This window comes from Colletotrichum acutatum, assembly GCF_030867785.1.
Source record: "Colletotrichum acutatum strain CBS 112980 chromosome Unknown BDZ83scaffold_261, whole genome shotgun sequence".
NCBI classification, from domain to species: domain Eukaryota; kingdom Fungi; phylum Ascomycota; class Sordariomycetes; order Glomerellales; family Glomerellaceae; genus Colletotrichum; species Colletotrichum acutatum.
In genome coordinates this window covers 1-16,490 of record NW_026849255.1, presented here as the reverse complement: position 1 = coordinate 16,490, position 16,490 = coordinate 1, and the positions used below count along the sequence as shown (strand labels likewise).

The 16,490-nt window shown below is 27.9% G+C and overlaps 2 protein-coding genes across 2 annotated transcripts; both read right to left on the bottom strand.

Moving 5' to 3' along the window:
• Positions 1-13,177: 13,177 nt before the first annotated feature.
• On the bottom strand, positions 13,178-14,658 carry BDZ83DRAFT_772132 (uncharacterized protein; the record flags this gene model as incomplete). Its single annotated transcript, XM_060515373.1, is given in 5 exon segments — positions 13,178-13,387; positions 13,431-13,915; positions 13,937-14,288; positions 14,301-14,462; positions 14,569-14,658. The coding sequence occupies 5 exon segments, from the start codon at positions 14,656-14,658 to the stop codon at positions 13,178-13,180; spliced, it is 1,299 nt and encodes a 432-aa protein (XP_060357451.1).
• Positions 14,659-15,171: 513 nt separating this feature from the next.
• Positions 15,172-15,573, bottom strand: BDZ83DRAFT_658243 (uncharacterized protein; the record flags this gene model as incomplete). The annotated part of the gene is made up of 1 exon (XM_060511024.1): positions 15,172-15,573. The coding sequence occupies one exon, from the start codon at positions 15,571-15,573 to the stop codon at positions 15,172-15,174; it is 402 nt and encodes a 133-aa protein (XP_060357450.1).
• Between the last annotated feature and the right edge of the window lie 917 nt (positions 15,574-16,490).

Below are 16,490 nucleotides of genomic sequence, written 5' to 3'. Positions count from 1 at the left end.
AACTTTATAAAAGGGGAAGTTAAAAAGGTAGAAAGAAAATTTAAAAAAAAAATATCTATTAAACTAGTAGGAGTATTTACTAATACTATATATATATATTATATAAACGATATTAAGAATCGCCCGAGTAGCTAGTAAAAGTAGAACATTAAAATAAATAATATTTTATTAAGTACTACAGTTTAAAACTTATGGAAAAAGATAATTACGGCGGCCTTTTACTTTTTATAAGTCAATCTAAAAGCTTCAATAAATTCTTTTTTTAATTAACTTTGAATCTATTTTAAACCTTTATAGTGCTATTATCTAGCTAATTATATTTAATAATAAAATTTATATTTATATTAATATAAAATGTATAAAGTTAAAGTTAAATAATAAAAAAAACCTTAAATAAAGCTAAATAAAGGGTATTTTTAAAATTAATAATAGCTATAAATAGTACCTAGGGCTACATAGCTTAGTAATATAAGCCTAGGGAGTCTAAGCGTCTTGCCTAATTTTAACGCAATTCTAAAAAAAAAAGCGGTTTAAATCTATCTATAGTTAACATTTTTTGGCTTATATAACTAGCGACTACATAACGTTAAAAAAACGTACCCCGTGACCCCTCGGTAAAGGGTAGCTATATATAGCTAAATATAATATTAATCTATTATTTGTTTTAATGTTCTGCCTTTGCTAGCTGCTCGGGCGATTCTCGATATCGCTTATACAGTATTTATATACAATATCAGTAGATACTCTCACTGTCTTAATAGACTATTTTTTTCTTTTCGGATTTCCTTCTACCTTTTCAACTTTCCCTCCTTTAACCACGGATTAATCGACGGCGATATTAATCTATTATATACGTATATATATATTATAAATTCTATATTATATATTAGACCTATATAACGTGCGGTTATATAACTAATACCACATAACTAAATTAATAATATAATAACTTATCGTAATTAATTTATTAAATAGGGCCGAACCGGTTAGCTTAAATACTATTACCCGGACATAAATATAAAGTAATTATATAATAAAAAAACTAATATATAAAGGGTTAACCTAGGACCCGCTTATCTAGAAATCTATTAGTATTATATAAGCGCACGTATAATTAAATAAGTAAAAGAGATAGTACGTAGATAAATATAAAAACCTATGATATATAAATAGTACCTAGACGCCTACTTCATATTAAATAATATTAAAGAAATATATAAAAAAGTTATATAATTCGTAGCGTTTTAATTAAATAATTATAAAGGTATAGTTAAATAGTAAATTAATATCTATAGTTTTAATAACTTAAAGAAAAGGTATTTTAAATATATTAATCTTATATATATTATTAAAGCTAAATATTTATAAAAAGCGCTTTTATATTATTTTATATCATAAATAAGTTTATAATATAGCTTTAAATACGTCGAGGTCTTTTGTATTTTATAAAATATAATAATAAAAGCTATGGGTCTAAATATTATAAAAGACTACTAAAATAGGGGTTTTATTAGCGAATTACTCGAGCCTCTATTTTTACTATTTATTATATACGTTTTTCTTTCAAGGTCTATCCCGCTTTATTAAGGAGTTTTGCTATTAGAGTAGTACTATTTAGCTATTCGGGCAGTAACCTACTTTTCTAACTAATTAGAACGCGCGGTTAGAATTTTAAATTTAGTAACCCTACTGCGCCTACCTACGGGCTACTTAGCGCACTTACTAGCTAATAATTTTATATTTATATAAGGCCTACCTACGGTTATAATTGCCTATAGTTATAATTACCTACGGTTATAATTACCCCTATATAGTTATAAATATCTCTAGTTATACCTACCTATAGGCTTAATTAATTAATTAAAGTAGTTAAATTCGTATTATATAATCGCAATAAGTTAGTAATTATAACCGTAAATAATTATAACTATAGCTCGTAGCTATTTAGCCACTTTATATAAGCGCTTCGTAAATAGAAGATAAGTATATTAAATAGCCTATAAGTAAGTATAGCGGGGTATAGAAATTTAAAGTTAAGGAGTAGGCGCTAATTAGCTAAAAAGTGGGTTATTACCCGAATAGCTAGATAGTACTGCCCTAATAGCAAAACTCTTATTAAGGGCTATCTTTACCTTTATAAATAAGTTAGTTTATTAAAGTAAATATTATATATTACTATATAATAAACTTTAAAACTAATTATAATTAATAGCTAGTTATAGTTATTAATATTAACTAAACTTAAAATACTAATAACCCTATTATAATATATCAATTGCTTTTTAAATAGCTAAATATTACCCTTTATTTTCTTTTTTTATTTTATTTAATAATAACCTCTCCCTAATACTTTTATTTATTATACTCGCTTTTTATTACGACCTAATATATATAATAAGGCCAGGGCCTACCCTATAAAACCTATAACGGCTACCGCACTATATATATAGAAATAACGGACTTAAAATAACCCCTCTCGGGATAAAAGAACTATAAATAAATTATATAACTACGATTATATAATAAAATAAAGAACGGACGTTTATAAATAAATAGGACGTACGATCGTAAATAAATAAAATAAACGACCGTTTAGTAAATAGTTAGATAATAATAAATAAAAATATTATAAAAAATATATTTAAAAACGAGACTTATATAAAGTATAGATTTAAGCCGGGCTTAAAAATAGACTTTTTATAGCTTCTTTAATAATTAACTTAATATTAGATTTTATAATCGCTTTTAACTATTTTTATTAAAAACCCCTTTTAATAAAACTATAATTAATTACTAAAGCTTTATTTACTTTATAATTTATAGATATAGCTTTAAAAAAGCTATTTACGACTACGATATTATTTATTTAGCCTTTATAGCCTTAACTTCTATTAATATATTTATTATAACTAGCTAGCTATAATACTTTAATTACTCCTATTTAATAGATTTATTTTATAAAAGACTAACTAAATAGTACGAATATATTAACCGTTAATAATAATAATATAGCATAGCCTATTAAAGTAGCCGCACTTACTATTTAGTAATTATATAATATAATACTCGAATTTAAAAATAAAAACGAATAGCTTTACGCTTAATTTATAATACCCCGACTATTTTTAATATTTAGAGTTAAATACCTTAAACTAGAACTTTACGACGGGTCCCCGGATACTTTTTAAAGATTTTTTATGTAAACTAAGGCCTACTTATATTATTATAGAACTTCTTTTATTATTAAAGTATATTAATAAAAGTTAAGGCTACGAAGGCTAAGTAAATAGTATTATAATTATAAATAGCTTCTTTAAAGCTATATCTATAAATTATAAAATAAATAAAGCTTTAATAATTAATTATAATTTTATTAAAAGGGGTTTTTAATAAAAATAGCTAAAAGTAATTATAAAATTTAATATTAAGTTAATTATTAAAAAAGCTATAAAAAGTCTATTTTTAAACTTAGTTTAAATTTATATTAGATAAAAGTTTTATTTTTAAATATATCCTTTATAATATCTTTATTTATTATTACTTAACTATTTACTAAATAGTCGTTCGTCCTATTTATTTATAATTATCCGTTTTATTTATTTATAAATATCCGTTTTATTTATTTATAAATATCCGTTCTATATTTTATTATATAATTATACTTATATAACTTATTTATAGTTCTTTTATCCTAAAAAGAGTTATCCTAAGTCTATTATTTTTATATATATAGTATAATAGCTACTATAAGTTCTATAAAGCAGGCCCTAGCCTCATTATATAGTGGTGTTTTTCCGGCTTTATAAGTATAAAAGATTGACTTTAACGGGATTAGGCTTTTAAAAGAAATTATATAATATAGTATACTTTTTAACTATATAATACGTATAATATACCCTAAGTACGCGCTTAACTTAGTATAATAATTTCGATATAAAAACCGCTATATAATTCGGGATAGGTAAGCTACCCTATTTACTTAATCTTATATTAGCTCTATATCTCTATTCTTAAGAAGTTAAGGGAGGGGTACGCTATTTATTAACAATAGGCTAAGTAATATGCCTACGTAGCGGCAGTAGCTAAAAAGGTTAATTATAAAGGTCGGCCGCAGAGGTTAGCTATAAAAGTTAAAAGCGGCTTTTTTTAACTATAGAGGTTCTAAACTTTAATAGTAACGTAGAGGTTTTTAAAAAAAAAGGGCTAAAAGGGCTAATATTTAGCTACTTATACTAGAGCTCGTAAAGATTCTTTTTATTTTTATTATTTCTTATATTACTTATAAGTTTCTCTATTTAAACTAAATAAACTACTAAATAAACCTATTAAATAAACCTATTAATATATAAACTATTAGCTAAGTAACTAATTAAATAATTAGTTAGAACTAGTTAAGAGTCCGGTTAGTTAAACTATATTAACGAGAACCTACTAGTTAGTAATTAGCAAGCTAATAATACCCTTTAATAAATCTACTCCCCTCGGACTAGGCCTCTTTTTTAACTAGCTCAACGCTATAACTATCGTAATTAATATAAATATACTTAAAAAATAATAAAATACTTTTTAATAATATAAAATTCGGCTAAATAATAATATAAATATTATAAATAGCTAGGCTAGTATTAATATTAAGATTTAGTATATTAACGCCGGCCTAATTATAATAATTAAAATAAATAAGCTAGAAATATATAGGGTTAAAGTAATAAACTAGCGTTTAAAATAGCTTTTATAAGCCCCCCTAAGTAATAATAATATTTATATAAAAAAAGAGATTATATTAGACCTAGCTACCTATATAGGCTAGTACTAAGAGGTCTTATATATATTAAAGTAAATAAAGCTCGCCCTCTAAATAGCTAGAACTTAGAGGACTTAACGTAGTAGAAGGTCGGGAGTTTTAGTTAGTAGTTAGGTTTAGAGCGTAATATACCTAGTTTTCCTTAATATATAATACATAGTACGGCCCCGGCGGATTACTCCGTCGGGGGGCCTAGCTTTATTATATATATTAAGTTATAATATTAGCTCCTTCTTTTAAAAGTCTAGTCCCCTAGGCCTATAAATAAATTACCTATTCCTAAATTAAAGAATCGTTAAATATTTTTATTACAAAAATATATTAATATAATATTAAGTTAAATTAAAAAGTTAAAATCTTAAATAGCCGCGTCTCGTTATAAATTATTATATATTATTCGTTCTTTTAATAAAAATATAAAAATAATACTTTATTCAAAGTATTATTTATAAAGTATTTAATATTTAGTTATTTTTAATTCTAATATTTATAAAATATATTATTATCTAGGCATTTTTTATAATACTTTTATTAATACTATTTATATTTATAAATATTATAATTCTATTTATTGGATCTAACTAATTAAGGATAGTTAATCGTTTAGTATTAATATTTAATTATTTTAATTATAAAAAAGAAATAAAAAAGTTAAGATTTTAAAAAAGAGCTATAAAGTTATAAAAAAAAAGCCGAGGCTTATTAAAAAGCTTAGGCTAAGTTAAATAAATCGTTATCTAAATTAAAACGTCTTTATTTTTAAAAATAAATAGTTTTTAAAAAGAGTTATATTATATGAAAGGAATTTTTTAAAAATACTAAAAGTACTTTTTTAATAGTTTATAAAGTATAAACTAGTAATCCCCCCGACGGAGCAATCCGCCGGGGCCGTACTGTGTATTACATATTAAGGAAAACTAAGTATATTACGCTCTAAACTTAATTACTAACTAAAACTCCCGACTTTCCGCCGCCCGTTTAGAGGGCGAGCTTTACCTATTTTAATATATATAAAACCTTTTAGTATTAGCCTATATAGGCGGCTAAGTTTAATATAATCTCTTTTTTTATATAGATATTATCGTTACCCGGGGGGGCTTATAAAAGCCATTTTAAATACCGGCTTATCGCTTTAACTTTATAAATTTCTAGCCCGCTTATCTCGGCTATTATAACTAAACTAATATCGATATATTAAATTTTAATATTAATATTAACCTAGCCGTTTATAATATTTATACTATTATTTAACTAAATTCTATATTATTAAAAAATATTTCGTTACTTTTTAAACGTACTTATATTAATTATAATAGCTATAATATCGAGCTAGCTAAAAAAGGGGCCTAGTCCGAGGGGGGTAAATTTATTAAAAGGTATCGTTAGAGTAGGTTCTTATCGATATAGTTTAACTAGCCGGACTCTTAACTAGTTCTAACTAGTTATCTAATTAGTTACTTAGCTAGTGGTTTATATATTAATAGGTTCGTTTAATAAATTTATTTAATAGTTTATTTAGTTTAAATAAAGAGAAGTTTATAGGTAATATAAAAAGTAATAAAGATAAAAAGAATCTTTACGAGCTCTAAGTAGCTAGATATTAGCCCTTTTAGCCCTTTTTTTAGAAACCTCTACGTCGCTATTAAAGTTTAGAACTTTTATAGTTAAGGGCCGCCTCTAACCTTTATAGCTAACCTCTATAGCCGACCTTTATAATTAACTTTTTTAGCTACCGTTACTATATAGGGTAGTTTATTTATCTTAAATTATATAATAGTTTTTATATCGAAATTACTATACTAAATTAAGCGCGTACTTAAAGTATATTATGCGTATTATATAGTTAAAAAGTATACTATATTATATAATTTCTTTTAAAAGCCTAATCCCGTTAAGGTCGATCTTTTACGCCTATAAAGCTAAAACAAAACCACTATATAAAATATTTTAAAATAAAAGTAATATAAATAAAGTTTTTTTTATTTATTTTATTATTTTAGAACCGCTTTTATAGTAAAATTTAAAATATTAATCTCGATTTTAAAAGGTTTTTAGGGGTCTAGGATTATAATAACTAGTTTAAAAACGACTATATTCTTAGTTTTAATAAATATTTCTTTATATTTAAGATCCTAAATAACTAGGTTATCTTTTTATATTAAATTATTAAAGGGTTTAATAATATTAAGATAGTTTTTAAAAAATCGTTAATAAAAGTTAACGAATTTTAAAAATCTTTATATATTTTTAACGTTCTATAATATAAACTAATCCTTAACTACTTCTATTTTTAGTATTTATATATAGATTTATTTTAATATAATAATATATTTAAAGAAGTCTATTTCTTATATATAGAATTTATATTTAAAGGGTTTAGTATATAGTTTAGTATTTTAAAGTTTTTAAAATACTATATAAATATACTTTTTATATATTTTAAAGTCGAGAAAGAAAATAAAGATATTATTAATATAAATAATAATAAAAATATTAACGTACTCTTAGAGTACGTAGTTAATTATTATTAAACAAGTTATTAAAGCGTTAATAAATTTAAAAAGTATAACCAGGTATTTAAAGAGTCCTCTACGAGTTTAGAATACTATTTTTTTTTTAATTTTTTTTTTAATTCGGGTTTAATTAAATATTTTTTTAAAATTCATAATAATAAATTAGTTAGCTCTATATAATAGATCTTTAAGCTTAGTAATAAATAATAAAAGATAATAATTTCTTTTTATAATTTCATTAAGTTTTTTATAATTAATAATAAGTCTTTATATCTTTACTCCTTTTTTTAATACAAAAATAGGGGTAATCTTATAAAAGAATTTAATAGTTAAATATATCCTTTTTTAAGTTTTTTATTAATATACTTATTAAAGTACTTTATTTTTTTAATTTATTATATATATTAAATAGAACCTAAGTTATACTCTTTTTTTTAATTTAATTTTTATATCCTAGTTACTATATTCTAGTAATCCTATTTCTTTAAATTCTATAAATAACTTTATATATATTTAGTACTTTTAAATATTATCTAGAATTATTATAATCCTCGATCGTCAATACTAACTATAACCTTTTTAAAGCTTTTTATTATTTTAATAAAAGCTATACATTATATTTTCTTTCATTTTTTAAAAGTTTTTAAAAATATATTTAAACCCTTTTCTTTTTTAAATAGTTTAGTAACTAGATTTTCTTATAGAACCTAGCTAATAATCTAATCTATTTATAAGTTTAACTTTTATAATTATAAAATTATTAAAATAATATTTATATTTCCGATCTTTATAATATTATATTTTAGTAATTTTTATTAATTATTAATAAATATTAAAAATATATAGTCTCCCGATTAATATATCCGTAATTATAATTAACTCGTTTTCTTTTTATTATTATGATTAATATAGTTTATTTTTTTATATTTATAATAAATTAAGCTTATTTATTACTCTAAATAATATAAAGCTTCTTTATATATTATCATTAATAATAGCGTTTAATTACTATTTATAAATATTAAATCGGATTTATAGGTATACGTTATTATATTATTAGGTTATATATAAAAACTTGTTTTTACTTTTTACTTTTTATTGTTCTTTTATAATTAGCTTTTTTAGTTTTTTAATATTTATTTTTTTAGTCTATTTCTTTATTTAATATGTTTTTATTATTCTCTTTAGGCTTATATTTTATAAATATATTAAATTTAGTATTAATCGTATCTATATTCTTATTAATCTATAGTTTCTTAATATTAATAGTTTATAAAAAAACTTAGGTTTAGTTTAAAGGTTACTTTTTTAATTTTATTAAAATATATAAATATTTAGTTAAGTAATTAATCGTTAATGTAAATATCTTTAATAAACTAGTTATTATATTTTTATAAATAAAAATAACTATCCTTTTTAAATAAAAAATACTAAAAATATTTATTTTTAAAGCATTTTATTTAAAATAATTCTTTATAGAACACGTCTTTAGTATTAAATAGAGAGTTATTTCTTTTAATTAAATATCTTTTTAAGTTCCCCTATTCTATAAAACTATAAAGTTTATTTATTATTAAGCGGGTCAATATTCTTATATCGTATTTTGTTAAAATCCTTTTTAAAACTAATATTATTAATATTTAAAAAAGATTTATAATTAATTTCTATTTAGGTACGTCGTTAAGTAACGTTATAAAGTTTATCCGAGTTATATAGTAATTCTTTATTAAAAGTATAGTTACTAGGACTAGTATATAGCTCTTTATTAAGTTAGAAATTAATTCTTTTTTAATTTCTTTAAAATTAAAGTCTAGTTTTTTTTTTTTTATTCTATTTTTACGTAATGAATCTCTAAACTATCCTTTAACTTTATAAATAAATTTTTTTATTTCTATCTTTTTATTATATTATATAAATAGACTTAGTTAGGATCTATATTTTTTATATTAATATCTCGTTTTTTAATTAAAATATGTCCTTTTCGTTTTTTATAGCTATTTTTTATTAAAGCCTTCTTTTTATTATTATAAATATTTAGGCTCGTTTTAAAAAGTCGTTAAGTTATATTTTAATAGCTTTATAAATTATAAATAAGGTCTAAATATACTTTTTATTACGGTCTTTAAGAATATTTAATTATTAAATTATATTTAGTTTTTAAATTATAATAAAAGTTTTAGTTTTTAGGGGTATTCTAGGGTACTACTCTATTTATTCCTTGCTATTTTAATATATAAAATAGTTATTATTATAGTAAGCTATTTATAATAATTATTTATATAGGACTTCTTTATTTATAATATTAGCTCGCTTTTCTAGAACGGGTTAGTATTAAATATATTTAAGTTATTAATAAATTTTTTTTATATAGTAGTTTTTTTTCCGGCTTTATAGGCGTAAAAGATTAACCTTAACGGGATTAGGCTTTTAAAAGAAATTATACAATATAGTATATTTTTTAACTATATAATACGTATAATGTACCCTAAGTACGTATTTAACTTAGTATAGTGATTTCGATATAAAAACCGCTATATAATTCGGGATAAATAAGTTACTCTATTTATTACGTAGCGGCGCCGGCTAAAAAGGTTAACCGTAGAGGTCGGCTATAAAGGTCGGTTATAAAGGTTAGAGGCGGCTTTTTTTAACTATAGAAGTTCTAAACTTAAATAGCGACGTAGAGGTTTCTAGAGAAAGGGCTAAAAGGGTTAATATCTAGCTACTCTTTGTATTAAAGCTCGTAAAGATTCTTTTTATTTTTATTACTTCCTATATTATCTATAAGCTCTATTTAAACTAAATAAACTACTAAACAAACTTATTAAACGAACCTATTAATACATAAACCACTAGTCTATATCTAATATATAGTTAGTAATTAACGGGCTAGGACTCTTTAATAATGCCCCTCGATAAGTCTGCCCCCTTCGGACTAGGCCCTTTTTTTAACTAGCTCGACGCCGTAGCTATTATAATTAACGTAAATACATTTAAAAAATAATAAAGTACTTTTTAATAATATAGAATTTAGCTAAATAACGGTATAAACGTTATAAATAGCCGGGCTAATATTAATATTAAAATCTAATATATTGACGCTAGCCTAGTTATAATAGTTAAAATAAGCGGGCTAGAAATATATAGGGTTAAAGTAATAAACTAGTATTTAAAACGGCTTTTATAAGCCCCCCCGGGTAATAATAATATTTATATAAAAAAAAAAGATTATATTAGACCTAGCTATTTATGCGGGCTAGTACTAAGAGGTTTTATATATATTAGAGTAAATAAAGCTCGCCCTTTAAATAGCTAAAATAACGTAGTAAAAGGTCGGGAGCTGTTAATAAAAAGAGAAAATAGTTAAGTTGGTTAATTTTAGTTAGTAGTTAGGTTTAGAGCGTAATATACTTAGTTTTCTTTAATATGTAATATACGGTACGGCCCCGGCGGATTGCTCCGTCGGGGGGTAATCTTTTATTATATACCTTAATTAATTATAGTTATAGTATTTAAAGTCCTTTTTTTTTTATTAAGTTTATTCTTTTTTAATAGTACTAAGGTCTATAGGTCCGCTATAATATTTGTTTATAGTAGTTATTAATCTATATTTATATTTAATATTAAGTTTAGTTCGGTTATTTTAAGCGTTCTAACTTTTACGTTTAAAGCGTCGTTTATAAAGTCGATTATTAATTTTAACTATTATATTAATATATTTATAAAGTTCTTTTAATTAGTTTTATTAAAAGAGTTCGTTTTTAACTTTTTTTTTAAATTATAATAAAAAGCTATTATAAATATTTCGTTATTTTAATTAAGTTTAAAAGTAATTTATCGGAATTCTAAAATATTTTATTAACTAAGCCTTTTTAAATAAAAGTTATAAGTTTTTATTTAGTAATTCGTTTTTTATTAAGGTTATTAAAAGTTTTTTTAAGTTTTTTTTTAAATTAGTATAATTATTAAAAATCTTTTTAATATCGTTTTTTTAAAGTCTACGTTTATTTTTTAAATAGGTTTTTATAAATAGCTCGAACTAAATAAAGGTATTTTTTTAAAAAAATAAAGCTATATAGTAAACTTTATTTATTTTAATAATAAAAAAGGTTTTATAATAATATAAATAAGCCTAGTTTAGTAAAAAATCTAGTTTAAAGTATTTAGCTCTAAATATTAAAAGTAGTCGGGTATTATAAATTAAATATAAAGCTATTCGTTTTTATTTTTAAGCTCGAGTATTATATTATATAACTATTAAATAATAAATATAGCTACTTTAATAATTTATATATACTATTATTATTAATAATTAATATATTTATATTATTTAGTTAGTCTTTTATAAAATAAACTTATTAAATAAAAGTAATTAAAATATTATAGTTAGCTAGTTATAATAAATATATTAATAAAAATTAAAACTATAAAAATTAAATAAATAGTATTATAGTTATAAATAGCTTCCTTAAAACTATATTTATAAGTTATAAAATAAATAAAGTTTTAATAATTAATCGTAATTTTATTAAAAAGGGTTTTTAATAAAAATAGTTAAAAGTAATTATAAAACTTAATATTAAATTAATTTTAAAAAAGCTATAGAAAGTCTATTTTTAAACTAGGCTTAAGTCTATATTATATATAAATCTCGTTCCTAAATATATTCTTTATAATATTTCTATTTATTATTATTTAATTATTTATTAAATAATTATCCGTTTTATTTATTTACGATTATACGTTTTATTTATTTATAAGCGTCCGTTTTTTATTTTATTATATAATCGTAATTATATAACTTATTTATAGTTTTTCTATTCCGAGAGGGGTCGTTTTAAGTCCGTTACCTCTATATATATAGTATAGTAGCCGCTATAGGTTCTATAAAGTAGGCCTCAGCTTTATTATATATATTAAGTCGTAATAGTACTTTATAATTATATTTAATATAAATAAAAACTATGTATTTATTATATTTAGGTTTTTATATTAAGCCCTTTTATAGTTATATTTATAAAAACGACGCGTTTATAACGATAATTATTATTTAATATATTTTAGCTATAGTCTAAGTACTTAGTTTTTAATTGTTTTAAATAGTTTAGAAAGTAAACTAAATATTAAATTCTTTATTTTAATAAACTATAATAAATTATAAAAAAAAAGGTGTCTAATTATATTTAAATAATATAGTCGCGGTTTTATATATAACTTACTTATTTATTTTACCTACATATTATATACGTTATATATAAAAAGAAAAGTATATATTAATAAACTATTTAACTTATTATATCTTTAACAAAGGTAATATAGTATATTATATACTTAAATAGACTCTCTAGTTAATCGAGGTATATAATTCTATCCTTAATAATATTAAGAACTATTACTATAACTACTATTTTAATAGAGGAGGAGGTAAATACGGGATAGAGGCGACTATTTAATGGCTGGAGGGGCATCATGAGCGTTCTTTATATCGCTAGCGTCATGATATTTGTTCGTTCGCTGTTCCGACTTGCCGAGTACGTCGAGGGCAATGACGGCGCATTGCTCGGCAGCGAAGTGTTTCTCTACGTTTTTGATGCCTTGCTCATGCTCGGTGTTGTGGTCATTACTGCTTTCTTCCACCCGGCCAAGTACGTTCCAGGAAACAAACAACTTCTCGCGTTGCAGAGCATAGAACGCAGATCCTGAGCCTGACGCTCGGGAGGGGATTAAGAGAGTGTGCATTCAATCATTTGCTCTGCTTTGGTGACTTAAGAATTCGACTCTGCTTCAACCTCCTTTTAAGTGTAAGAAGCCGCTGAGATAAATGTACAATACATCTTTGTAGACTGATAGACTCAAGATCTCATTCTATGCCATCGAAAAACCCCTCATGATAAGGTTCACCGCCCGTGCCCTGACGAGTCGCGAGCTCAGACAAGAAGGGCGTGAGCAAATCCAAGTCTTTCACCAGCACAGCAACTTTGGGGGCCGCTAAACAACTCTGCCATGAGGGGCCGACGGCTTCGGTTAGCTTATCCATGTCTGCCGGGGCGACGTCTCGGTAAAACCACGTCTGCGGCAGCCAAGGTAAAAAAAGCGAGATAGTAGGCCATGACGACGAGAGCCCGTGACCGCTCCTTGCGGGCCATGTCAACGAATCCAAACATAACAAACGCAAAGGGCCATGTTCGGACTTTGTAAGCGATACAGGGCTGTCTTGCGTCATCGGACACGCGGTATAAGACATCGCACTCTGGACAGAAGAGCGCGCCAAATAGCCTCTTAATGCCCTTGACTGCACGCCGCAGGTCATCGATATGGCCCCAGTCCTCATCGTTTTCGTAGATGCCCATTTGAACTAGCTCAAGATCGGGCACAACGGTCACGGGACAGGCGTGACTGAAGTCCGCATCCTTGTCGCTCGTTCTCTTGTCTCCTCTCCCTCGCCCAGCGCTGGAGGGGACGCTCAGCGTCGTCCTTCTCCATGGTAAAATCGTTCGTGGACCTCTGCTCAAGGCCAGGTAGTTTGTTAACCAGATCCCCTTGTCCCCGGAAAATTTATCCGCGGCGAGGGCCGTGACGGCCAGTAGAATCGATGTCGCTATTACGGCCCGAAACCTACCATCCGGTCTCTCTACTATTGAGACCTGCGAGCTGCGCATGAGTTGTATACGCAACCGACGGAAGGCCTGACCTCGGTACAGGGCCAGTTGCGGCAAGCCGTCTTTCGTCGACTCGTCAGTGCTTGATAGGTGCAGTAGGGCGACCGAGAAGATGGCGTCCAGAAGGAAGTGGTTCTGGAAAGCTAGCTGGGGAATATCTAGCCGCAAGGACCGACAGGCACGACCCTCGAGCTGGAACGTGGCGGCGGATGATTCGACGGTGAAGTTGGAGTAGTGGTGTAGGAGGCGCAAATGATCCATCTCATGATTCGTATATCGCGGGCGAAGATCGCACAGCATCGGCTCTCCCCCCTCTTTCGTTACTCGGAAATGCTGCTCGACAGTGTTCGTTTGCTCTATTTCCTCAATATAAAACCCGTTCGCGGACGACACGTTGCTCTGTGATCTGCAGTTTGAACGAGGCGCGTAACGACAATGCGTCTGGCGCCTTGCACATGCCGAGCAGGCAGGCTTCTGTTCATTGCACTAAATGCAGCGTCTTCCTGTCAGCAGGAGATGATTACGTGCTACACATTCACTATGCAAGAGACTGCGAAGAGAAGAATTGTAGATAGAGAGTACGTGCCTTTACGCGTCTGAGTTTGCAGTCAATGCATCCATTCCTCGATTTAGTATGATGTCGTATGCCGTGCACCTTAACTACCGCGGGAGAAGGGTTCATTTTATACAAGAACGTATTCAACGTGTGAGCAGCATGGAAAATAAGTCGCTATGCCATTAGGCTTTCGATACCAGTGGAAGAGAACGCAGAATTCAGCAACACCTTGGCCACGCTATTCGGTGACAGAAGCCTCTGAGTTCCAATTGGAATCTCTGGCAGAGCTCAGAGGGATGTCTTGCAGAGGTGAGTGGGAGCTTTCCGATTAAAAGGGGGCAATGTTTGCTAAAACGCGTAGCCGAATACGTGTATCCGTATCCGGAAAGTTCCCGATGCCCTCACCATAACGCAGCTTGAGAACCCACCGTGATGAATTCCTTTGGAATGGTCATTCCTGAAGGCACGTACGTAAATGAAGCCGAAGATTTGTTCTACAAGACACTAAAAAAAAGTGAGAAGCTGCAATTATTTACATATTTGGTATACTGGACAACCACTCGATTATCGAGATGAGAATTTGAACTACGCTTTGTCTTAGTCGTTTCATATCTCCCAGGTCTCCCTCATAGTGGTCCATTACTCGTCCTTATTTCCACGAGCATGACTGTAATGCCCACTGTTTCTAAATCTGGCCACCACGTCATCAAGTCCAAACAGCTCATCGCTCTCCCAGGCATGATCCTCAACATCCTTCCATGCAATGAGGTCGTCCGCCTCAAAGAAGACGTACATCCGCGGAGATCCCGTGACATGCCAAAGCATTTCGTCATTCAGCGCGTTTCGTGTTTTGGAGATGACGTTCTTCTCACGCCCCACAGACACAGCATATGCTCCGTAAACCATGCCCGATACAATGGCACCGAAAGGAAACCCTATAGTGTAGATGAACTTGTTAGCGAGCAGTGGCGGCTTGAAGGCTACGACATTTGACGAAAAGCGAGGTTTCCCTGGCGTGCTGTTGAACACGAAGGCCCCCATGGGTCAATGGCAACCATTGGCAGAAACATATGCCCGAGAAGGCATACGGCCTCGTTCGATCCTCCTTCCGAAAAGGCATGAAGGAATATTGAAGGCCGCTTATACTGTGAGCTAACATCATTCCGGAGAAATTCGGCTGCCGGCCCATACACTGCGACCTTATCTTTAGTCGATCGGAATACAAGATCTTGAATCACTGTTATGGTGGCCACGATGGGCATATTTGGATATATCTTATTGTACTGCTTAGGTGGTGTACTTGACAATGTGCCTTGGGTCTGCGCCCGCCCAAGATGTGGGGAGTATGGTGGGGGGACTTGGCGTATAGTTGCTTTCCATAGAAGTGGAGGTGAGGTCGGAAGAGAATGATAAGGCTAATGTCAAATGCTGAGAGGCTTTGCTTAATGTAGATCGATGGTCCCTGGGCTCCAAACCTAAGCAGTGCCCATTTGGACGGTACTCTACCGATTTTCATGGAATCATTTTGGGAAGAATGTTGAACCTCTTTTGATACAGATAGGAATCGAAACTGAAGGCGGAAATTCACTAGGTGGTTTTTGTTTGGATCCTTTGCCTTTGATAGTAGTTCTCAAAGCCCACAAGCAAGTTTTCAAATTACGAATCGCTCATGTGCTTCATAATCATAGCTGGTAAACACCAATATACAGCGTCACAAAGATTATCAGTGACTACAAGTTGATCTTCCATTACCTCATCTGTGTATATGAAAAAGATCTAAACAATGATCTTGGAGTTCGTTCTCACATGGTGGCTTCCCTTATGATTCATAGGTCACTTCCTCTTTTTTTGAGAAGGCTATCCTCCATTAATCAAAACGTGGAGCATTGCCTTGAAGTGTTCAGACCCCGAGGACTACTGGTAGAGGAACCAAGGAGCAGTAGGAGCATCAGGGAGGT